The 23391-nt window shown below is 44.5% G+C and overlaps 1 protein-coding gene across 16 annotated transcripts; it reads left to right on the plus strand.

Moving 5' to 3' along the window:
* Positions 1 to 3509: 3509 nt before the first annotated feature.
* On the plus strand, positions 3510 to 22448 carry WDR89 (WD repeat domain 89). Of its 16 annotated transcripts, none has more exons than XM_064422918.1 (3): positions 3510 to 3618; positions 5158 to 5254; positions 20814 to 22448. In XM_064422918.1, exon 3 carries the CDS (start codon positions 20826 to 20828, stop codon positions 21993 to 21995), a length of 1170 nt encoding a protein of 389 aa, XP_064278988.1. In that variant the 5' UTR covers positions 3510 to 3618; positions 5158 to 5254; positions 20814 to 20825; the 3' UTR covers positions 21996 to 22448. The 16 variants fall into 16 exon arrangements, 9 of the variants coding, with proteins under 9 accessions (XP_064278988.1, XP_064278995.1, XP_064278989.1 ...); XM_064422925.1 differs by having other exon boundaries at positions 3520 to 3618; positions 5158 to 5221; XR_010364068.1 differs by lacking the exon at positions 20814 to 22448 and adding an exon at positions 7970 to 9429 and having other exon boundaries at positions 3561 to 3697; positions 5158 to 5221.
* Positions 22449 to 23391: the final 943 nt, after the last annotated feature.

Consider the following 23391-nt stretch of genomic DNA (forward strand, 5'->3'; position numbering starts at 1 on the left):
TCGGGCCAGGTTGGCTCTTTGCACTTAGTGGCCTGTTTGGGCACCTTTTTTAAACCTCTGATTGCCAGGTTTTCTTTCTTGTCAATGCAAATAAATGACTATTTTAGAATTTATACACATGACACTTCAGTAGTTATGCAAGAGCCCTGTTCTAGGATCAAGAATTCTGGAATACACATCTGATACAGTGGCCTAGGGCTCAACTTGGGCTTTTGGGGACCAGTCTTCTGTAAGGGATCTTGGTGTCAGAAGCAAAAATAAAGATGGTACCCTCCCAACAAAAACCTGTACAGCCTGTGGGATCTGGCAAATCTTCCTTCTCAGGAAATTGCCCCTCCCAAAAGGCAGTAAGCAGCACATCTGAGCTGCTTTACCATGCATGCCTTTTGCATTCAGGAGTCTCACACGTGGGAGGGCTGACTCAGGTTCTTGGGAGAAGCCAGCAGGAAGGTAATGCTCAAGCTCAGCTCCACTGTTTTGTCTCTTTAAAAGTACAGGAAAAACTGAGCATGCACTGGGTGAACTGTGCACTTCAGGTGCCCTCTGCTGCCTCTCAGGTGGGAGGAAGGCTCCTGCTTTGGTGCCCAGCTTGATCTTTTGGCTTCAGGGAGGAATCTGGAATTCTTGCCACTAACAAAACTGACAATAAAAAATATCAAACTTCAATATGTACACCCCTGGCAGGCCTGTTCAGATAGTGAGGATGACCAGGAAAACAGGAATACCTGTCTGCAGTCTGTTTTCCTACCTGAATGTGCCTAGAACATCCACTCAGCTTCTTAGGGGCAGCTACAGGGACAGGGAGGCTGAGGAGGAGCCCTCAGTGCATGGCCCAGGTTTTTGCTTTCAACAGGATCCAATATAAAATCCTAACCTGGCCCCCTGTGCAGGTATGAGAAACTGTGAGCACTGTTACTGACAGCAGCGTTATTAAAATTAAGGATTGCTGTAGCAAAGAGATGAAAGGCACATCTCTGTTACTGCAGGATGAATGAAGTTTTTTAGTTTGTGTGATGTCAGGCACTGCTAACTCTGAGCTGACCTCTAAAAATTATGTCCTTACAACTTGACTTTGCAATCAAAACTGCTTTTTATTGTACTATGCAATTAGAGTATATAATTTAATCAGCCCTTGATTTTGGTTTATTAAATGCTTATTCAACACTAAGTGGCAATTAAGCATTGGAGTGCCTTCAGTGAATCCCAAAACCTGATTATCATCAGTCATAATAAATTTGCCTCACTTGTACATTTTGTCAAGTTCTGCAGATAGAACTGCCAAAAAATGCCAGAGAGATTTGCAAGCTCCTCCCTCCCCCTTATCCCCAACAAAGAGGAGAACTGACAAGTGAAACCAATGAGCTGTACCTTTTAAAGATGTTAAAAATAAACCCCTTTCTCCAGCAAACTGCATTAACTTCTGCTACTTCAGCTGCAGGAATCTGCTGATGGAGTTGTGTTCACTGATCCCTGGAATGTAACACTTTGTCTCTATGCACACAGGAGCTAATTACAAATCGTTATACTGAAAAAGTTGCAAGCCAAAATACAAAAATAACCTTGGCATATTAGGCAGATGCAAACACAAGCAAAAAAAGAAAATTAAAAAAAAAAAAAAAATTCTCATTCCAGACAATTTGCTGTTTGAGTTTTTGACCTCTAGCCTAGAGTACATGACACTGAAACGCAGTTTTGTTTGGACTTTGGTTTCTTTTAAGGTGGGGATCTTAAAGATTCCTTTCTCAAAATATCTCTTATGTTTGTCAAAAGTTGCAAGTGATCTCTGGAGCATCTGCCCTGCAATTCCTCTGGTAAACTCCAAAGCTGCATCTCTACCCACGGTACCCTGTGACTCAGCAGCATTGGTGTGCTACCCAAAAAATGGAATTTTCTGTTAATACAGCTGCACTTGTCTGGGAGTGCTGGGCACCAAACCCGTGGCTGTAAACTGTGGCTTTCCAGCTGATCCTGCAGCTGTTTTTCCCATGTGAACAACGAACAGAAGTTATTTGATGAATTTGTGGCAACTGCCCTGGGAAAACTCAGATGAAAAACTACCAGCTGAAAATATTATTGTAGCACTGGCATTTGCACTACAGTCTTATCATGCAAATTGTGTTCTCAGTGAAATCATCTGCCTCCTGTTTGGAACTCTTCAGAACTGATCTCAGCAGTGGGAGCAGGCTTTAGCTCTGGCAGGACGAGGCTTCACAAAGAGGGAAAGGTATTTCCTATGAAAACACGAGTGTGTCATTTGGGTCTTTGTGCTTTGATGTATCTCGATATTTTCCTGTGTGCACTGCGCTGTAAAAATGTCAACCAAATAACTGTTAAAGGAACAAAAATAAACCATAAAGGGGCACTTTTTCGTGGCAGTTCGGTGAGCTGTGCATCTGTGACTCCTCAGGGATGCAAGTACCTGGTTCTAATAAACTACTCAAAATGTTGCAGTTATCAATAAAGGGGAAATCTCTGCTCACAGACAGATAACTGCACTGGTAGAACATAAATACATGCATTATTTATGTGCCTACGTAAGTAGAATCAGTAAAATTAACAGTTACACTGGAGCATGTAGAATTAAAATATTGCACACGGCTAGTGACAGACAAATGAAATTGTCAGTATTTTAAAGTCTTTTGTTTGACTTTCTGCTTTAAGGTGGCATTAGACTGGACTAGGTGTGTTTTTTATACTGCTCTATGGTCATTGTCCGTGTAACTTGACCATGTCATTGAGTTTAGCCTTTTTTATCTTTCTAGAACAATACATTTCTCAAATTCTTAGATTTCCAGTTTAAAAAATGGAAGTGCAAACTAAGCTAATGAAAATATTTCTATGTTTAAAAAAAGTCTTGAAATTATTTATTTGTCCATGATATTGGTAATATGATTAGCATCATTTATCAGAAAAGACCATATATGTGATTTTAACTGCTATAAGAATAAAGGTGCAAGTTATTTTCCTCACTGAATAACATCCACCCGAGGTTATGGATTAATGCTGCTCATCAGTGCTGCACAGTAAATTCAGAGTAGAGCAAGGAATTTTAAAATAAAAAAACTTGTGACAATATAAGTAAAATATTAAAATAAGGATATATTAGTTATGCCATCTTCCTTTTGATAACCTGGATGTGTTAGCCTAGTAATTGGTAAATACGAAAATACTGTTTGAAGGTTTAACTGGAAAAAAAAAGTTAAAGTATCTGGGGAAATCTAATTAGCCTTCTTGTCCTTTTCCGTGTTTGGGTCCCTCCTAGGAGACAACCCCGCTCTCCCGGGATGCAGCTCCGTGCGCCATTCCCGTTCCCGCGCTCCAACCCCGCCATGGCCGAGCCCGGCGCCTCCCCGCGCCAGCCAATCAGAGCGCGCCGATTGGCCGCCGGCCCCGCCCCTCCGCCTTTGCGCCAATCCCCTTCCCGTGCGTCGCTTCCTTCCCCGCCTCCACAGACGGAAGATGGCGGCGGCTGCAGCCAATGGGGCGGCGGGGGCGGGGCTGGCAGCGGCCGCGCGGCGCGCACGCGGCGGGGGCGGGGCGGCTCTGAGGGGAGCGGGAGCGGGACCGGGAAAAGGATAAGGATCCGGGACGGGAACACCGGCACGGACAGGGACCGGGGTAAGGAACACCGGCAGGGACCGGGACACGGCCGGGATAAGGATCCGGGACGGGAACACCGGCACGGACAGGGACCGGGGTAAGGAACACCGGCAGGGACCGGGACAGGGATCTGGATCAGGGCTAAGGATCCGGGACACGAACACCGGCACGGACAGGAATAAGGAAGAGCGGCACGGATAGGGACCGGGATAAGGATCCAGGTGAGGAACACCGGCAGGGACAGGGTTAAGGATCCCAGTAAGGAACACCGGCAGGGACAGGGACCCCATGAAGAGACCGGGATAAGGGTCCGGTAAGGAACACCGGCAGGGACAGGAACCGGGATAGGGATCGGGATAAGGAACACCGGCAGGGACAGGGATAGGGATAAGGAACAGGGATAAGGATCGGGAAAAGGAACACCAGCAGGGACAGGGATAAGGATTGGGTGAGGAGCACCGGCAGGGATAAGGATCCGGTAAGGAACACCAGCAGGGACAGGAACAGGGATAAGGATCCGGTAAGGAACACCGGCAGGACAGGGATAGGGATAAGGAACACCGGCAGGGACAGGGATCCCATGAAGAGGCCGGGATAAGGATCGGGTAAGGAACACCAGCAGGGACAGGAACAGGGATAAGGATCGGGATAAGGAACACCGGCAGGGACAGGAACAGGGATAAGGATCGGGATAAGGAACACCGGCAGGGACAGGGTTAAGGATCGGGATAAGGAACACCGGCAGGACAGGGATAGGGATAAGGATCGGGATAAGGAACACCGGCAGGACAGGGATAGGGATAAGGCTCCGGTAAGGAGCAGGCTGCCCAGGGCAGTGGTGGAATCCCCGTCCCTTGGAAGTGTCCCGAACCCTGTGGATGTGGTGCCTGGGGACACGGTTTGGGTGGTGGCCTTGGCAGCGCTGGGTTGATGTCTGGTCCCGATCATAAATGTCTTTTTCAGCCTTAATGAGTTGTGATTTAATGAGTTGTGATTTAATGCAATTTGTGTGTTAGGAAGTCATGCTGACCTCACCCAGGTTTGGTGCAGGTGGGAAGCTTTATTAATAATAGTGACAATCTAAAACAACAAAAACCCCACACCCAAACAATCTGGAAAAGGTCAGAAGAAGAAATGAAAGTTGCAGTTTGTGTTTTTTTTTGTTTGGTAGTTTTACTGCTTTGGGGAAAAAAGGAAAATAAACTTTTCTATGGTTTTGAATAAAAAAGTAGTTACAGAAACTACTGCCAAAGCTGTGATATGCATGTCCTAAACTTCTATTTTATATAATGAACAGATATCCTTAAGTATGCTGTGTTGCAGAATTAACTTTCCTAACAAGATACAGGGAGTGGAATTGTCAATTCTGTATTTTGTTATTGGCACATAATGGTTATAATCCCATAATTCTAAATGAATTTTTCCTAGACATGTGTTATATATTTGAAAGAATGCAGAAACACAAGCTCTTTTCTTAGTATGCTGGTTCTTAGGTCTGTAAAAACTTTGTTCTCAGAACTAAGTTATGTTAATGCCTTTTATTTCCTCCTATTTCAGAGGGTTTCCTGTTGGAGAGAATAATCAGATTCAGTGAAGAGTGTGTGCAGAGCAGCTCCTGGAGGTAATTGTTCCTGTCAGCAGAGAGATTGCACAGGTCTGTGTTCATGTGAGTCCCGTGGTTTCTGTGTGCTGATTTTACAGCACCTAGAAGTTTGTTTAAAGTTTGCATGTTGGTTTCTGTTTGTTTAGAGTTAAAGACTGGTGTAGCTGTTTGTGTTTTCCCCCAAATATCTCTTTATGGAGTAAAGGAGCAGCCCTGCAGGGAAAGGTGGGCCTGGAATTCCTGGGCAGCCTCTGCATACATTGACATGACCCAGGCCCTGCCTGTTTCTTCTGCAGTCTTAATCCTTCTGGAAGTAAATATATTAATTTTTTTTTGCACATAAGAACTCTTCTGTGCGTGGATTGATGATGCTCAGGTGGCTTAAAATGTTTTATAAAAAAGAGCATAGAATCGTGGAATGGTTTGGGTTGAAAGGGGCCTTAAATCTCCTCATTCCAAGCCCCTGCCATGGGCATCTTTCACCAGGTTACTCCAAGCCTGGCCTTGAACATTCCCAGGGATGGGGCAGCCACAGGTGCTCTGGGCAGCCTGTGCCAGGGTCTCACCACCCTCACAGGGAAGAATTTCCTTCTGCCCTCCGTCAGTTTAAATCCATTCCCCCTTGTCCTGTCACTACATACCCTTGTAAATAGTCTCTCTCCATCTTTCTTGCAGGCTCCCTTCAGGTCCTGGAAGGCTGCAGTTATGTCACCCCAAAGCCTTCTCTCCAGGCTGAGCAATCCCAGTTCTCTCAACCTTTCAAGATGAATTTTTTAAAAACGCTTTTTTCTTTTGCTGCATCATTTTTGCAGGGCAGCCCTGGGGTCTGGTCTGTACCTGTGGGAGGTCTCTGTGTGGGAGGTCTCCTGAGAGACCAGATGGTTGTTGCCTGCTGGCAGCATTTTCCAGCTTTGTTGTGCTTTTTACTGGAAGTATAAAAAATAATGGTATTTTCAGGCTTTTCTGGAGCGAAAAAAAAAAAAGAAAAATGAGCAAAACAGAAGGAAATCAGCACTTCCATGCTGCTCAGCTGTGTTGATACCAAGCTGCTTCTGCAGACAATCTAAAACTTGGGTTTATTTGGTGAATGAAAAGAAGGTTTTTGTGGGGTTCAGCTTCTCCTGTGTGAGGACAAGCCCATTAGTGGCTTTCACAGCAGACATTAAAAAGAAGCTTTGAGAATTGTGAATCAGGGTCTTGGCAAGGTTTTGGGGTGTGCTTTTGCACTCCAGAGCAGTTCAGGTGCAAGATGGACAATGGAGGGTGTAAGAAAAGCAGAAAAAGAGCATATTGCCCAATCCCTTGTGGGGTTAGGAAACTCAACCTCAAACATGCCTTTGCCCTCCTCAGGGACCTTCACCCTGAGCCACCACCCACTTCTCCTTCATCTCTTCCCCTTCTCATGTCCCTGCAACTGTCCCCTTTCCTTCAACAGGGGAGTTAAAAGAGTTCCATCAATTCTTGCTGCTGCATTTTCCTCTCTTGTTTCCTCCTGCATTTAATTTGGGGCTGGTTAGTTAAATGCATGTGGAGGCAACTCCTGCACATGACTGAGGCAGTGCTTCTTTAGCTGCTTCAGTGAGTGAAGGTGGAGGGACTGGGAAATGGGATAGAGATGGATGCTTTGGGAAATAAAGCTCCAGACTGGGAGTGAAGGATGTCTGATGCCAGAATATTGCCTTGGTTGAGTTGTTCTTATGATGTATTTTTTGCCTTAGCTGATATTTCAGTGCAAGTTTTAACAAAATATTTCAGTGAGAAGGCAGCAGGAAGTGGGGGTGGGAAAGAAGAGGCTCAGGCAGTGTACAGGGCTGTAAAAATCACACTCAAATTGCAGCAGCACAAACACTGGGTGATTCCACGAGGCTGTTCTGAAGGTCCAACATAGAATGTGTTTTCTGTCCTGTGTCTAGGCCTTACAGATTGAGTCTTTTCGACAGTCAAAATAATTGAGAAGTATTGGCAGGAAGCAAATATTTGCAGCTGTCCATTTTCCAAGTCTATATTATGCTATAAACTCTTCAGTCTGCTAAATTTTGATTCTGTTTCTGTCAGGTGTTAAAGTCCAGAAGGACTATTACATTTTACATTACATTATCTAGTCTGATCTCCTTTGCAACATAAGCCATCTGTACTGTTGTTTATACCCTTTACAGACTTTAATTTATCACCCCTTTTTCACATTCATCTGAAAGCCCTTCTTCCAGATTGTTAATATTATCAAGCTTTTGTATTATTTTTTATCACACTGTTTGTATTGCTGAAAATGTTTTGAGGTGACCTTAATGTTTAGTTTGAGACTAAATTTGAAGCAGATAGAGGAATGCAAATATTTCAAAACTTATTAGCTCCTATTGTTTTCCTCTTTGAGATTTGTTTTATATAAGAATGCACTGTGGCCTTGAAAGGGCACCTGCTATGTTTTTAATTCTGTATTTTTCCAGATAAATAAAAGCCTAATAAAAATCAGAATGAAAGGGTTCTTTGTTTAATATGGCAACTGAATTTTATCTGTAAAAATGCAGGTGCATTAAAGCACTCTTAGTTCTTATGCTGACCTGAATTAAATTATGCAAATCCAAAACTAGTTTTAAAGTAAAATGTTTGTTTTGCTGTATTGTTTATAACCTTTCTTGCAATTGCTTTATTTCTTCAGCAGAAACTTAATTTCTTTTTGTATTTTTAACTGATTAACAACTTTTCACTTGCACCTCTCTGCAGCTCACCATAACTACTGAATCTTTTTTCTGCTGCTTGTTATTTCAGGGCAAAACCATTGCTCAGCTTCTCATTAAAAATAAGATACAAAAGTGCTGTACAGTTAGTGAGCATTTAAATTGGTGAAAAGACAGCCCATCATTTAGTTAAAATTGGCAAACTGGAGTTGTGTGCTGGCAGTACCTGGAATAGGAAGCCTCAGTTATTGTTCACTTTTCAATAATTGGGGGATCTTTTCATAATAATAATTTGTGTGTCTTTGTTGCTGTGGGAATGAGTGGGAGAGCTGGAATTAAGTGTTATTACTCCTTTGTGCAATCAGAAGGGACAAGCAGCTGTGAAAGCAAAATTTCTTGTTTAGAAACATACAACTCTTAGTAGCAGTTCTGACTTCAGTTTTTATGCAGTTCATGAAGGAGTTTTTTGAGGTAAGAGGATTTGGTTTTAGTTTATTCAATGTTTGCCAGGATATATAAGGAAATATATGACTCAGTTTTGAAAGGGAGAAAAATAGATGTAAAGAAAAGTTAATTCTAGTGGTTTAATATCTTGGGCAACTATTACTTTGCATGTGCATTGAACACTCCTGCTTCAGGAATGTTCGTGGGAGGTAGATATGAGTGGAAGAGGTTGAGAGAGGAAGGGTTTTGTAGTTGCTGGGTTTTGTTGATCCCTCTTCCCTAGGAAATGAGTGCTGGGTGTTTCTGGGCTCAGCACTTGCTGGATGCTGCAAGGGCAAATTCAAATGCACACAGGTCAGTCATTCCCTGCGTGTTTATGTGTGCCTTGCATGGACTTAGGAGCTGCATCTCACATTGTTATCAGGTCTGAATGGTCCAAGTCTGTGGATTAAAGTCACCAAATGAGACTTTAATAAAGAACGCGTGTATTGTTAACCTCTGATGGTTCAGAAAGAACAGTTGTGGCATAGTTGAATGTGGTTGTTTTTTTTTTTTTCTTCCGTGCTAGAGAGTTCTAAGTGAAGACTGTGATTTTTAGTTTAGTCTGATTCGAGGAACAGAGACTTAAAAGGAAGGAAAAGACATACTGGTGCTTTATTAACGCTCGGGTTAATCATTGTTATTATTATTAATATTATTGTTATTATTGTTGTTGTTATTATTATTATTACTGGCCCGGGTAAATCTGCGCTGCTCTGCGGCGGTCACTGGCGACCCCCGGTGGCCGGGAGCGGAATGACAGCCGCAGGCGGTCTGTCCCAGATTTTTGGGCTTTTCCACCCAAACCCTTGGCGTTGGGCGTGCCTGTGTGAGGGGCACGCTCAGCTCCCTAGGCTGTCCCCACAGTTCTAGGAGAGAGAGAGGCCACCCTAAGCTGGAAGCTGCGTGCTCTCTGTGCACACACATGCCCTCTCACTAAATTCCTGATGCTGCTTTTGGAGCTGTGGAGTGAGCAAATAATGTGGCTTGCTGTTGTCTGCCTGGCAGAGTGGTATCTTCCAGAAAGGAGTAATGAGCCAGCTTATCTCAGAGTTGCTTGTTTCTCAGTCTGCCTTCCTATTTGGGTTCTTTGCTGTGCAAGGCCAGTGGTGGGTGCCAGGCTGGCGGGGTTATAAAAGCAGATGAAGACAGTTAAAGTCTTTACCCCCACTGTTATAACTGGGAAGTATTTTGTAAGATAAACTTTATGATTTCTGCTCCATATTTTATTTATGGTCAGTTTATACTCTTAAACTCTTGTGCCAGTATTGTTCTTGAGTAGCTCCCCTCCCTCCCCAGCATTTATTCCTTTGATGTATTTGTAGATAGTAATTGTATCCCTTTCAGTCTCTGTCTTTGCCAAGCTACACAAGGCAAAGCATCCAGCTACTTCTTGTGAAATAAACAGTCCATTACCTGCATCATCTCACCCTTCCTTCTCTGCACTTGGTTATGGCTTAGCTATCAAACATTGGCCTCAGCAAAGGCACTGCTGGGAGCCTGCTATGACCCTGTGAAATGTGGGTTTACTTAAGAGAACAAACATGGCTTTAGAGCAGGGTTATTAAAATGCAGAAAGCTCTTGACTTTGCTTTTTATCCATGCATTATTTGGGGGCAGCAGGCTGCTGAAGGCATTGCAAAGGTGTTTGTGGTACTCAGAAAAGTAAGTTCCCCACCTAGGTCTTTAGGGTTTGTGGGTCCTAACAAAAACATGGAGTTCTGGTTTTGCCAGCAGGGACTGTGCTGCTGCATACAGCAGATCTCTTGATCAGAGTCTGGAGTATCAATACCTGCCCACTTTCTCCTTTGTCCTTCCCTTTCATGATTTTATTTCTTGTGACTGAGTCCTAAATCACTTAGTGAAAAAACAGTTGAATGTGAACTTCCAGTGGAGTATGAAAAATCACTGTGCATTTGAGTGTCATGAAAAGTAAAAGCTGATTTTTTTATGTTAATCCTTTATGGCATTGGTGAAGCTGCTGCTGGAGTTCCATGTATGTTTTCAGGAGCATTTAGACAGTGCTTACTCTTGAACCAAAGAGCTGCAGAGAGTGCCTTGCATGGCTTCAATGTCCACATCCTCGATGCCTTAGCATCTTTTGTGGAGACTCAAAAGTAAATCCTCCTGATCAGGATGAAGCAACATAGCTCTGAAACCCTTCCTCTTGCATCTTCCTGTTGTCACTTAGATGACATCTTTTCCTTTTGTCTGCTACAAAGCATTGAAAATGGAGCTTAGGGCATGATAAAGATTCAGCAGAGCCTCCAGCTGTCAGCCTGTGCACAAAGAGCATGTTTTGGAAACTGATAGTCTGTGAACTGTCACGGGTACACAGGGAGCTCAGGTTTCTCTTGTTGCTTTGAAACTGGAGAGGGTCTGACAAATTACCTTGACGTGGGGATGTTCTGGAGTAGCTAAAAATAAAAAAAACATGGATATTGTGGGATGTGACTGGCAGAGACACCTCAGTGATCTGCAAGTTCTGGGGAAGCAGATGAGGAAAATGAGAAGTCATTTTCCCTGCGTAGGCTTGGCAGATGTTTGTGCCTGTGGAATAGATCTGGAACTGCAGAGCATTGCTTGGGCAGTGATGTTAGAGTGGGGCTGAGAATTACCAAGCACACAAGTGTTGTTTGTTTTGTGTTCCCCTACATGTGCATGTGTAGGGGAATCTTCTTATCTGTTCAGCAGTGACTGATTTAAGCTTGGGTTGTTAAGAAAAGAGTCCTGAAAACATAATAGTTTGTGTTTTGAAGAATGAGCTCTGATAATGAAGTGTACTTAAGGTAAATTACTGTTGTGAAGGAATTTCTGAAGTATTCCAGTAAATAAAACTTTGACTTTATGTCATTGTAGGTATTTTGGCACCAGTGTGTGGTAGTAGAAGCTCTTTTTCCAATTACAGCAAAGTTTCTTTATATCCTTTTATTATGGTTGCTGCTAAATTCATGCTGAAATTTCCCAGGCTTCCTGTGATGTGGAAATAAATTCTTTGGAAGAATTTCAGCAAGTTTTATTAATCTTTGGGAAGACTTCTTACTTATTTCCAGGTTTCTTCTGTATGAGGATGCTGGTAATAAGTGGGAGTATCTAAATTGAAGGAAATAAATGGTGTTGTTTCAGTCACTAAATTATTCATGCAGCTGTGTAAGTAATTTTTTCCTTTCACCTTTCTCTGTAGGGTGGATCACTGGTGTTGTCCGTTCATGTGGTGTTTTGTTCAGCTTAAAATGGCCCTGAAAATCATCACCCCTGGAGTCCTTTCTTGTAATCCCAGACTTGAAAGGGCATCAGAGCACTTTCTGATTGTGGAATTTGCAGGTGCACCACGGTGTCACGGTGACTTCTGCATTGTATCTTGTAGTGTAGACGTTCAGAACAAGGCTTTTTGTGTGAAAGTGTGCTGCTGACTGTACTCACTGATGTTTGTGTGCACAAGGATTGTGAACTGGGCAAACATTCTCCTTGTTTCACTCATAGGGAAAGTGAGGAGTGAATGTTGGTCCTTGCTGGGAATTGCTCAGCAAGCTGTTCTGCCACAGTCAGGACTGGGAAGTGTTTGTAGGCCAGGCTCTTGTTCAGATCCACTTAGATAAATACTTCATTTCTGTCTGATTTGAGATGACCATCTCAGTGCATGGCTCTAGTGCCAAGTCAGACAGCAGAGCTGTTGGATCTCTTCACAAAGGAAAATGCTGCTGGAGAGCATGAACCTCCTCTGAGCTGCTCGTGGCTGCTGTGTTGAAGTGTGAATGGATCAAAACTTAATGCTACGTGCAGGTGACCATTGTACCCTCTGTGTTTGATTTCCAGCAGCTGTGTCTGTCTGTTATTTGAGAGGCTGATTAGTCCTGGATCTTCTTTCCTGTGTTTGTGGTTACAAGAAGCCATCTCAGTGTGATGTGTTCGGTGGGAGGTGCTCACAGGAGAAAGGAAATGACTTTTCTGTGGTGCCTGTGGTCTGATGAGATAAGCACAAGTGCAGAAGGCTGAGACTTGGATTCTCTTCAAGGTTTGCAGCAGACTGGCAGCATGGCTGTGGTTTCCATTACAGGCACAAGCCTCATCTTTGACCCCCATGGCTCAGTGCAAAAGCCAGAGCCCAGCACTAGGACAGTTTCCCTGTTCTCCAGAATCCACCTGAGGATGCAGCATTTGTTCACCTCTTCAGAGGCTTCTGAGAGTGCAATTTAGGCATAGATGAGCTTTCAGAGTGTCTTTAAATACAGTGTTCTTTGCCAGAAAAAAACCCCCAAAAACATAATAAATAGAATTTGGAATACAAATAGCCCAATTTTACTGTCTCTTTCTGTAATTTACCCTTTGCCTGGGACTCTTTCAGACCTGCCTTTATGAAATAGGATTGCTTCTGCTGCAGCTTGATCTGAGAATAGCCATGAGAGCAAAATAGAGCATCTCTTATCCTCTTATAACTCCTTTATTGGATGACCACCTCACCCACACCTGGATGCAGTCACATCCTCTGCCTGGAGAGGTCACTACAAGGAAAGCTGCCCCTCACAGGGAGCTTCTTGGCTGGGTCCAGCTCATGGCAGAGTGGGATTCCAGGCACAGCTTCCTTTGTGGCTCCTCTCTTAGCAGGTCTGTGTCACAGGCATGGAATTGGATGAAAAGAGAAGAGTGAAAAAGGGATAGTCTCAAATGTGTTTGAATCATTGTTTTACACAGTTTCTTAGAGTATTTAGAAACTCTGTTTCCTATGTTTATGTCAGGGTCTTCTAAATTGTTCTAGAGAAGGTAGGTTAGCAATCTGAGCATCACATTTTAATAAATTTGCCTTAATTTTGATGCCAAAATTTGTAATTTGGCACTTTTATTATTTTGTATAGTGCTTTCTAGCTTGAGTTTTTTAATTGTACATTGGATTATTCTACACTTTTTCAATTGATCATCTGATATTCTCTTTGGTTCATGTATTTCTGCCAATAGGCTTTGAATTACTAAAGCTTGAATGTTAATTGCACTTTAGACCTGAAGGCTTGCCTAAATGTTCTAGATCTCTGTAGATCTCCACCATATTTTCTAGTGCTGGATGCAAAATCAGGATAGATCTTTCTAGTTTGAATGCAGAATCTTACACCAAACAACAACAAAAAAATAAATTGAAAGTTTTCTTTTGATGAAAATAGTCACTGTATGGTTTTTGTGATCTATGCATTTAAAGCTATGCTTGATCCAGTTCAGAAGTTGTTTTTGCATTCTCTCTGTGGATGTCCAGTATAACATTCAAAAAAGGTTTTGTTTCATCTGCATTGATGTGAACATTTGCTTATGTCCCCGAAAGATGAATTCAGAACAGTTGTAGTTTCCATTTAAACTTTTTTTAAAAATTATTGAATCCCAAAGCACTGAGCACCTGGGCCTTTTTCCCTTTATTCTCTCCTACCTCTGACTCTTACTTTTTCCCTTCAGGCAGTACTGTTAAGGACCATTTCCTTGGCTCTCTCTCCCACCTACAGCTCCTCTCTCCATTGCTAAACAGGATTGTACCCCAAAGCTCAGTCCTGGTGGGAGGGCACAAATTGATTTCATGAAAGGCAAGTAGCTTGGTAGACCTAATGTTTTTGATCTTCCCACAGACTTTCTGTTTTATCTTTTTCCTCCTTTCTATTCTACTGATATAATTTTCTCTGTACTGCAAATGAAGAATTACACAGAGCTTCTTTCTTACATTTGGAAGGGAGATGTAGCTGATTGGAGAGGATGAAATAATTCTCTTGGCAGTTACATCTTGTCTCTGCACTTTAGCATAGCCTCTCGTGCATTTTATTGACTAAATGCTCTTTGCCTTCAGCAGGCTTTATGGGAATGCTGGAGAAACCCCTTCTCCCTCTGCTTGGGTGAAACAGCAAACCCAGCTGTGGGAGAGTGTGTGCTGGAGAAACTGAGCGCTCTGAGGGGGGTTTGTGCTTCCCCTCTGAGCCCAGGTCATTTGCTGGTCTGTCTTCTGCTGGGGAGTGGTGCCAGTGAGGAGAGGTCTCTGCAGGTGCTGCACTGGGGCAGGGCAGCACTGGTGTGTTCTCCCTGCACTGGGGCAGGGCAGCACTGGTGTGTTCTCCCTGCATGGGGCAGTGCAGCACTGGTGTGTTCTCCCTGCACTGGGGCAGGGCAGCACTGGTGTGTTCTCCCTGCACTGGGGCAGGGCAGCACTGGTGTGTTCTCCCTGCATGGGGCAGTGCAGCACTGGTGTGTTCTCCCTGCATGGGGCAGGGCAGCACTGGTGTGTTCTCCCTGCACGGAGAGGTGCAGCACTGGTGTGTTCTCCCTGCACGGAGAGGTGCAGCACTGGTGTGTTCTCCCTGCACTGGGGCAGTGCAGCACTGGTGTGTTCTCCCTGCACTGGGGCAGTGCTGCACTGGTGTGTTCTCCCTGCATGGAGAGGTGCAGCACTGGTGTGTTCTCCCTGCATGGGGCAGGGCAGCACCGGTGTGTTCTCCCTGCATGGGGCAGTGCAGCACTGGTGTGTTCTCCCTGCACTGGGGCAGGGCAGCACTGGTGTGTTCTCCCTGCATGGAGAGGTGCAGCACTGGTGTGTTCTCCCTGCATGGAGAGGTGCAGCACTGGTGTGTTCTCCCTGCATGGAGAGGTGCAGCACTGGTGTGTTCTCCCTGCATGGAGAGGTGCAGCACTGGTGTGTTCTCCCTGCATGGGGCAGTGCAGCACTGGTGTGTTCTCCCTGCATGGGGCAGTGAAGCACTGGTGTGTTCTCCCTGCATGGAGAGGTGCAGCACTGGTGTGTTCTCCCTGCATGGAGAGGTGCAGCACTGGTGTGTTCTCCCTGCATGGAGAGGTGCAGCACTGGTGTGTTCTCCCTGCATGGGGCAGTGCAGCACTGGTGTGTTCTCCCTGCACTGGAGAGGTGCAGCACTGGTGTGTTCTCCCTGCACTGGGGCAGGGCAGCACTGGTGTGTTCTCCCTGCATGGGGCAGTGCAGCACTGGTGTGTTCTCCCTGCACTGGGGCAGGGCAGCACTGGTGTGCTCTCCCTGCATGGAGAGGTGCAGCACTGGTGTGCTCTCCCTGCATGGAGAGGTGCAGCACTGGTGTGTTCTCCCTGCATGGGGCAGTGCAGCACTGGTGTGTTCTCCCTGCATGGGGCAGTGCAGCACTGGTGTGTTCTCCCTGCATGGAGAGGTGCAGCACTGGTGTGTTCTCCCTGCACTGGGGCAGGGCAGCACTGGTGTGCTCTCCCTGCATGGAGAGGTGCAGCACTGGTGTGTTCTCCCTGCATGGAGCAGGGCAGCACTGGTGTGTTCTCCCTGCATGGGGCAGTGCAGCACTGGTGTGTTCTCCCTGCATGGAGAGGTGCAGCACTGGTGTGTTCTCCCTGCACTGGGGCAGTGCAGCACTGGTGTGTTCTCCCTGCATGGGGCAGTGCAGCACTGGTGTGTTCTCCCTGCATGGAGAGGTGCAGCACTGGTGTGTTCTCCCTGCATGGAGCAGGGCAGCACTGGTGTGTTCTCCCTGCACTGGGGCAGGGCAGCACTGGTGTGTTCTCCCTGCATGGGGCAGTGCAGCACTGGTGTGTTCTCCCTGCATGGGGCAGGGCAGCACTGGTGTGTTCTCCCTGCATGGGGCAGTGCAGCACTGGTGTGTTCTCCCTGCATGGAGCAGGGCAGCACTGGTGTGTTCTCCCTGCATGGGGCAGTGCAGCACTGGTGTGTTCTCCCTGCATGGGGCAGGGCAGCACTGGTGTGTTCTCCCTGCACTGGGGAGGTGCAGCACTGGTGTGTTCTCCCTGCATGGAGAGGTGCAGCCCTGGTGTGTTCTCCCTGCACTGGCAGCTCTGCTCCCAAATGCAAGCCACATGTCCTGTGCATGCACGAGCAGCCTCCTGCTGCCCAGAGCTCAGGGTTTGTTCTCAGCTTGCTCTGGAACTTGTAATAATTGTGAAAATAAAGGGAGGGTCTGTTTGTATTGTTTATAGTTGGAAAGAACAGTGCAAGATTTCATCTGCTGCTGTTCAGATCCCTTGCTATTTTTGGTATTTGACCTCTGCAGAGAAGATTGCCAGAACTACAGGTCTTTTTCATTTTTATTACGTGTTTCTACCCTCCTACTCATAAGTTACTCTTACGTTAATGATTAAATCTTTGAGAATGTGCCATTTTTCCATGTTTTCCCTGTATTTTTCAAAGGAAAATCTGTATTTCTATATATTTTTGAGCTAACATTCCCTTTTGGAAAGGAGAACTATGCAACTTGGCAGCATCTTCTGTACACCACTCAAAGGAAAAGGGAAATAACTTATGATTTGCTGGTTTATCTTTTGAAAAACATTCTGGATTGAAGAGGACTGATGAGCCTGTTGGCTTGAACTGAAGCTGCAACGCTTAGAATGCTACACAAACAGCACAGCAGTAAGTGCTGGGACAATGTTAAGTTTAGTTTGTGCACATAGGTGCTTGCTTTTCCTTTCTGCACCATTGGAAAGGGCTGCCTTAGCACAGCTGTTTGCTTCTAGTCTTGCTGTGTGGTTGTTTCCACACTCCACAAGTAAAAAGCACATAACAAAGGCATCTGGAAATCCTGTCCTGCCTCTTTGGCATCACTTCCACTTCGTGCCTTCTATTCTAAACATTGAGTTTATTTCTTTTTTAAAGGAGCCTTGTAGGATGCCCTGGAGGTCAAAATATTTTAGGTTATTTCGGAGAAGGGTATTTATTCTGAGTTCCCAAGATGTAGTGAGTTTTGAGTGTCCTTCCAGAAGCTTATTGTTTCTGGTAGTTGTGGTACCCAGGAGATGTGCAGGGGTTGCATGTAAGTGTGTACCTAAATTCATAGAACAGATCACCTGAGTGTTGTTCCAAGTCTGGGTGTAATAACATAGAAGTTTCAGGTTTAATTTATAAAAGGTGGCTTTTCCTGGCTCGGGGGGTGCAGGTGTGGATGCAGCTGAAAGATTCAGCTGTTCCACGTAAGGCATGGTGATCCCTAAGGATGGGATTCACTTGTGCCAAGCACAAGTGAGTGCCAGAGCCAGGTACCTTCATCCCAGTGGTGGGGGTTCCTGCACCTTGGCATCCCCTGGATTTTGTCAGTGTTGAGACTATAGATCCAGTCTGTGCGTGACTTTGCTGGAGAAACTGAAAAACCTGAATTTCATCAATTAACTCACATTCTGAGCAGAGGAGGATCCATGGGGAAAGAAGAGCTTTTGGCCAGTGCCCTCTGTGATTTTTTCCTGAGCCTGGAGTAGTCCAAGAGCAAGCTGTTGGTAGGAGTCTTTGTGTCAGAGACTTTGTCATACAAACATGAGCAGAACTCCTCTCTGATCATCACAACTGGCTGTTGTGCTATGTCCAAAACATTTCAAAGACTCTGATTTTGCCAAAGATTCTTTGGAAAACAGATACCTCTGTTGTTGAACTTAAGGAACTGAAAGTGCTTCAGTGCAGAGGACCATGTGCTCTGTAGGTGGCTGCAGTCCAGTGCTTAGTTATCTTCTATTGTGTTTGGAAGACCATTGTTTCCTATTTGTCTCATAAATTTAACACAGATCCTATTCCTGCCATTTAAACTTTCCCATCAAAATACAACAGTGACTTCCCCTTCTGAAAAGGAAGGGCTGGCAGCTACACCCTGAAGTTTGAGCATGAATTGTTTATATAACCTTCAATCACAATTTCATAATAGTCTGAAGACTTTCTTGCTAAAGCAGACATTTTGCTGAGTTTTTAGCAAAAACCTGGCTGCCATCGAACACAAGTCTGAGTTGTTGCAGTGGAAATAGAATTGAACCTTCACCTTCCTGATGGTAGGAATTGCATTTCTGTCTGAAAACGTGAACATCATTTTCTGGTATTTCAGAAAACTCTAGTTAAGTCATTCTGGGCAAAAGCTTATGAGTTGTGTTGAGCTAATTTTATTTCCCAGAAAATATTATTAAAACTGAATGAACCTCCTTTTGCAGACTCTGGCTTTTTACAACTTCTGCCTATTTGCAGAGTTCCCTCACCTTCCCCAGCAGTAAAAGCTCTGACATGAGTGTTGTAGAAACTGCTTATTGAAAGATACTCTCTATCATAGTCAGTAATATTTAAACAACTGCAGCTTGCCTTCCAAATGGATGGCATTTGTCAGGAACATGTCTGTTTGGGTTTACTTGGCCTTTTGAGTAGACTAAATCTGAATATTTAGAGCTTAAAATTCAGGTCAGCTTGGAAAACTATATTTTTCTTACAAGAAATTTACAGAGAGAACTAGATTTTTTTAGTAACCATAGCACTGCAGGAGAGCTGGTTTACAAAAACTCCTTTCTCCACCCTCGAGCATGTGTGTTTGAAACTAGAAGCTTCCATTGTAATTCTTCAGTAAATTGAATTAAGCAGTTTTCCTAATTAATAATGTTTAAAATATTTTATTTCTTCAGTTAATATTATTCATTTGCATGGCTGTTTTACAGTTTTGTGTTTAAGCAGCATAGCAAACAGCATTTGAGAGCAGTTGGCTTTATGTAATAGTTCTAGTAAAAGCTTGTTTCATTTGAGGACATACCCAGAAAAGTAAGGAAGGAACAAGTTCTGTGGGTAGGTTGTGCACAGGGTAATGCCAGAAAACACGTTGAACTTCTTTGCTTCAGAGGGGGAAGGAGTTTCCACAGGATGTCTGCATTTTATGGCAAAAATGACTGGTAGATGTGCTCTGAAAGGTTGCTTTGATGTAGAAGATTAACCTGGGGACCTCATTGTCAGGATATTGCTGAGGCAAATCGCTTAGTGAGATTATTTGTGACTTGGGAATTAAGTTTTTATGTGTGCCTGCTTAAGCTGTTTTTTAAGAATTTGCTGGTTTGTCACATGGTGTCGTGAATATTTGTGTACACCAAACCAGAGGAGGGAAAGCAAACCCTTGAAACCACAAACAACACCAAGAAGAAGGAAAAAAAAAAGCAGAATGCAGCTTTGTCATAGCAACTTCTCCTTTGTTTTTGGTCTCTCATGGGCAATTAAAATAATTGCAACTAAAGCAAGTAATACATGGAAGCTTGCACATTCCACCCCTAAAAATCCAGCCTGGAGAATTTGCAGAAAAATTGATGATAGAACAGCTGGGAAGGCATGAAAATATTTTCTTACATTCTTTGTCTGCCTGATTTTTATTCCATTTCTCTTTGTGTTTTTTGATTTTTTTTATTTAAAAGGTCATTTCATGCATATGGTACCTGGGTTGGCTGCTGGTCCAGACCTTAAGAAGATATCAATACCAGTGAGAAATCACTGGAGTGTTGACCCCTTAAAACCTGCTGTGATTCCCTGAATGTTTTGGTTTGGATTCTTTTTAAACACAGAATAGTGGTCTCATTGAACCTGTGTTTTTGACAGAAGTGGATGACTGTAATGACATACCTACATCTTCCTTTGAAAAATGGTTGTACTTTGTGAACCACTAAAACCATTACAAATATCTCTTTAAAATGTAAATGCTGCTGTGCTTTTTCCTGACTCTGAATTGATGGAGTCTTTACTGCAATTACAGAGTAGAATTTTCTCTTGTGTTATAGAAAGGAAAAGTAAGTTTTTCTTTTTTTTTTTTTTAGGGCATATTTTCAAAGTGAATCTGTGTGAGAATCCAAGAGAATTTTGTTTAATTTTGGTTTTGCTGGGTAAAGTTTGCATTTCTGTGCATTGCTGAAATAGTTTGGGTTTCTAGAAGGGTTCAGTAGCGCCAGAGAGGAATTGCCTCTGAAGGGAAGATCTTTATCAGCTGCACTAAAAGCCAGTGTTCTGTGGTTTTACAGGAGGCTCAGAAAACACTGAGGTGCTTAATTGCAGTGCATTCCACAGGTCACACCGCCTGTTTAGGTGGTCCCTGCTGTGCTGGCAGGTGTTTCTGTGCGTCATTGGGCACCTAAATACTTGTAAAATTACCTCACCAGGCCGTTTCAGGCTGTAGTGCTGTGTCATTTTGGTCTTGTTCTCTGCCTGTCCTGTGCACACAAGTTCACTGAAGAAGTCTCCTGCAGTTGTAGTGATGCAGCTGTTTGTGGGCTGTGCTTCCTAGAGCAAAACTTATTTCTCCTCAGGTACAGGGGGTGACTTCATTTTGTTTCCACTTGTGGAGAACATCATGTTCCTTTATAAAAATAATAAAGCAAATTATTTAGCTTATTTACTTTATTATAAAAATAATAAAGCAAAATAATTTAGCTAAGTGACTTCCCCAGGATTCCCAGATAGACTGTTTAATCTGTTAAGGGGATTATTTGGTGTAGTGCTCACAGACATGAGAGACTGAACTCCTTGAATCAGGGAGCCCTTTCCTGTCCTGTGTTCCTGTGAATGAAGTTGTGGTGGGGAGGACATCGGGATAATTGATGCACATCTGTGCATCACCTCTGCACAAGATGTTCCCTTGTAGGTCTTTTTAAAGCTAACGCTGTTGAAGAATGTTGCAATTAAAGCTCTCCTTGGCTGTTATTTGTTGCAGGTTCCTGGTGAGATGACGGCGCTGGAGAAGGTGGAGGAGCAGCTGGCGGGGCTGCGCATCGCCAGGCGCTGCGTGCCCAGCGAGGAGCCCGCCTACCTGCTGGACATGCACACCTCCAGGGCTGCCCAGCCCGGGGGCAGCTGCTTGGTGGCCGTTTGCTGCTCCAACGAATCCATCAGGGTGTACGACAGGGAGACGCTGCGCTGCCTGCGGGAGCTCCGCGGCGGCGGCGGCGTGCTCAGCGGGGTCAGGTTTGCACACACGTGTGACAGCGTGGTGTTCTCAGCCTGCAGCCAGGGCGCCGTGAAGTGCTGGGACGTTCGCTCGGCCACGCAGGAGCCCGTGCAGGTGTTCAGTGGTTATCCTTCCAACGCCTTCATCAGCTTCGACGTCAGCTGCAGCGACCTCGTCGTTTGTGCCGGAACGGAGAAAGTTGAAAAGGACACGTTTCTGGTGTTTTGGGATGCAAGAGGCATCACAGACTGTGCCAGTGCCACTAAAGAGCCCTTGGGAGTCTATTCTGAAAGTCACAATGATGACATCACCAAAATCTGTTTTCATCCTAACGAACCCAATTTGGTGGTGTCTGGGTCGACCGACGGCTTGGTGAACGTGTTTGACATCAACAAGGATAATGAAGATGATGCTTTGCTATCGACCTGCAATTCAGATTCATCAGTGAGCTCTCTTGGCTGGTCTGGGGAAGACTACAAACAGGTCTATTGCATGACACACGATGAGGGGTTCTGCTGGTGGGACATGGCTCAGCTGGACACCGAGGAGCCAATAACCCTGCTGCACGTCGTGGATGTCAGAGAGTCCGTGTGCGCCGAAAACCACGGCCTGCATTACCTGGTGGGTGGCTTGTACCACGAAAAGGCAGGGAAACTCTTCCTGATTGGGGGAACCTCCACGGGAGACATCCACCTGATCAGCTGCAGCACTGCTGGCCTGAGCCTGGTGGGGACCCTGTGTGGGGGACACTCGGCCACCGTGCGCTCCTTCTGCTGGAGCCCCACGGACGAGTCTCTGCTGACGGGTGGAGAGGATGCTCAGCTGTTGCTATGGAAACCTGGGGCTGTGGAAAGGTCCCTCACAAAGAAAGCATCTCTGAAGATCTCTTCTTCCGTGCAGAAGAGAGTGAGAGTTCACAACACCTCCCTCAAAAGCAGGAAAAAGTGAATTGCCTGAAGTGAGAATCTCTGCTGTGTAGAGCTTTCCTGGTGTTTAATCTCTCTAGGCAATACTTGGCCATGTTTTATTTGGAGGTTTTCTGTGGAAAGAACTGTGGTGCTTGAATTCCCCCCGGGAATGTATTTCAGTCATCAGAAGAATGCCTTTTATTTTTTTAAAGTTGCTAATATTAATCAGACAAGAGTAAATGTTTGCTCCTGAGTTCTTGAGCAACAGATGCTAAATCATATTATATAAAACTGTTTCTGTGGTTATTTAATGTCTCAGACAATGTTTTAAATGTGTAATACAGGCCTATGGCTTGCTTAGTTTGTTACCTTCCCAATGATATTCCCCTGGCACATTTCAACAGCTTTTGTATTCCATGCTGTATTCTGCTTTCTTCACAGGAAACTTAATGAAATTGCTCAATTTAGTAAAAGATTTTATGTCACATCTTAATGCCTGAAGGAATTACTTCTTGATGAAACAGAAAATAAGTAGTTTTGCACTGTCACATCACTGGTTTAGAACAAGCTCATAAAGAAGCAGCTGATAGAGCCATCTTTTTCATAGCAGATATGAATGTATTCAACCAAACAGCAGCTAATTTGTATGAGTATGAGAACTGTTCAAGTGGCATTATTTCCTGCATGAAAATACCCAAGAATTTTGCAAGCAGCTTCATTCTCTCCTCCTAAGTGCACCTGGAAGACTGGGGAGATCTTTGGCGGGTTGGAGAAATTGATGGGTGTAATTACACCAGTGGTGTTTTAAAATCCCAAACCCTGATTTGAAAGAAACTGGTATCACATGCTCAGCGGGGATGTTGAAACCCAAAAATGAACACTGCCTTCAGAGTTATGGAGGAACAGACTGATATGAGGAGACTTTACCAAAACCTTTTAGAGGTTGGCTGGGTCCTTTAAAAAAAGTTTCTCTCTGCAGAGAGGTTTATGTTTGGACATCTCCCCAGGAGAGCTTTGTTTTATTATTCCACCAAATACCCACTGAGTGCAAAACCAGCCCTGTACTTGTAAAAGGGGTGAGACTTCATGCTTATTCTGCTTTTCTGGCAGACTCCAGCCTGTGCTCCTGGCTCTGCACACACACTCACCTCCAGCCTTCCCAGGAGCACTGCAGGCAAATGCTGTTGCTATTTAGGCTGTAGTTACACAAGTGCACTACAACTGAGTATATTTAAGAATTGCTGTCTTATAGATTAGCTGGCAGAGGATTTAAGAGGGGTTGGGTTTATTTTTTTTCTCTTGAGGGTGAATGGGCAGTTCTTTCAGAACAACTCCTGAACATCAGGTTTAGAAGATTATCCTGGAGTTTAGAAGCAGTTTCTGAGGTACAGAACATACTCTAGTGTGTGGTTACAGCTGTGCTGAAGATGCCTGAA

This window comes from Passer domesticus, chromosome 6 (assembly GCF_036417665.1).
Source record: "Passer domesticus isolate bPasDom1 chromosome 6, bPasDom1.hap1, whole genome shotgun sequence".
Classification (NCBI taxonomy): domain Eukaryota; kingdom Metazoa; phylum Chordata; class Aves; order Passeriformes; family Passeridae; genus Passer; species Passer domesticus.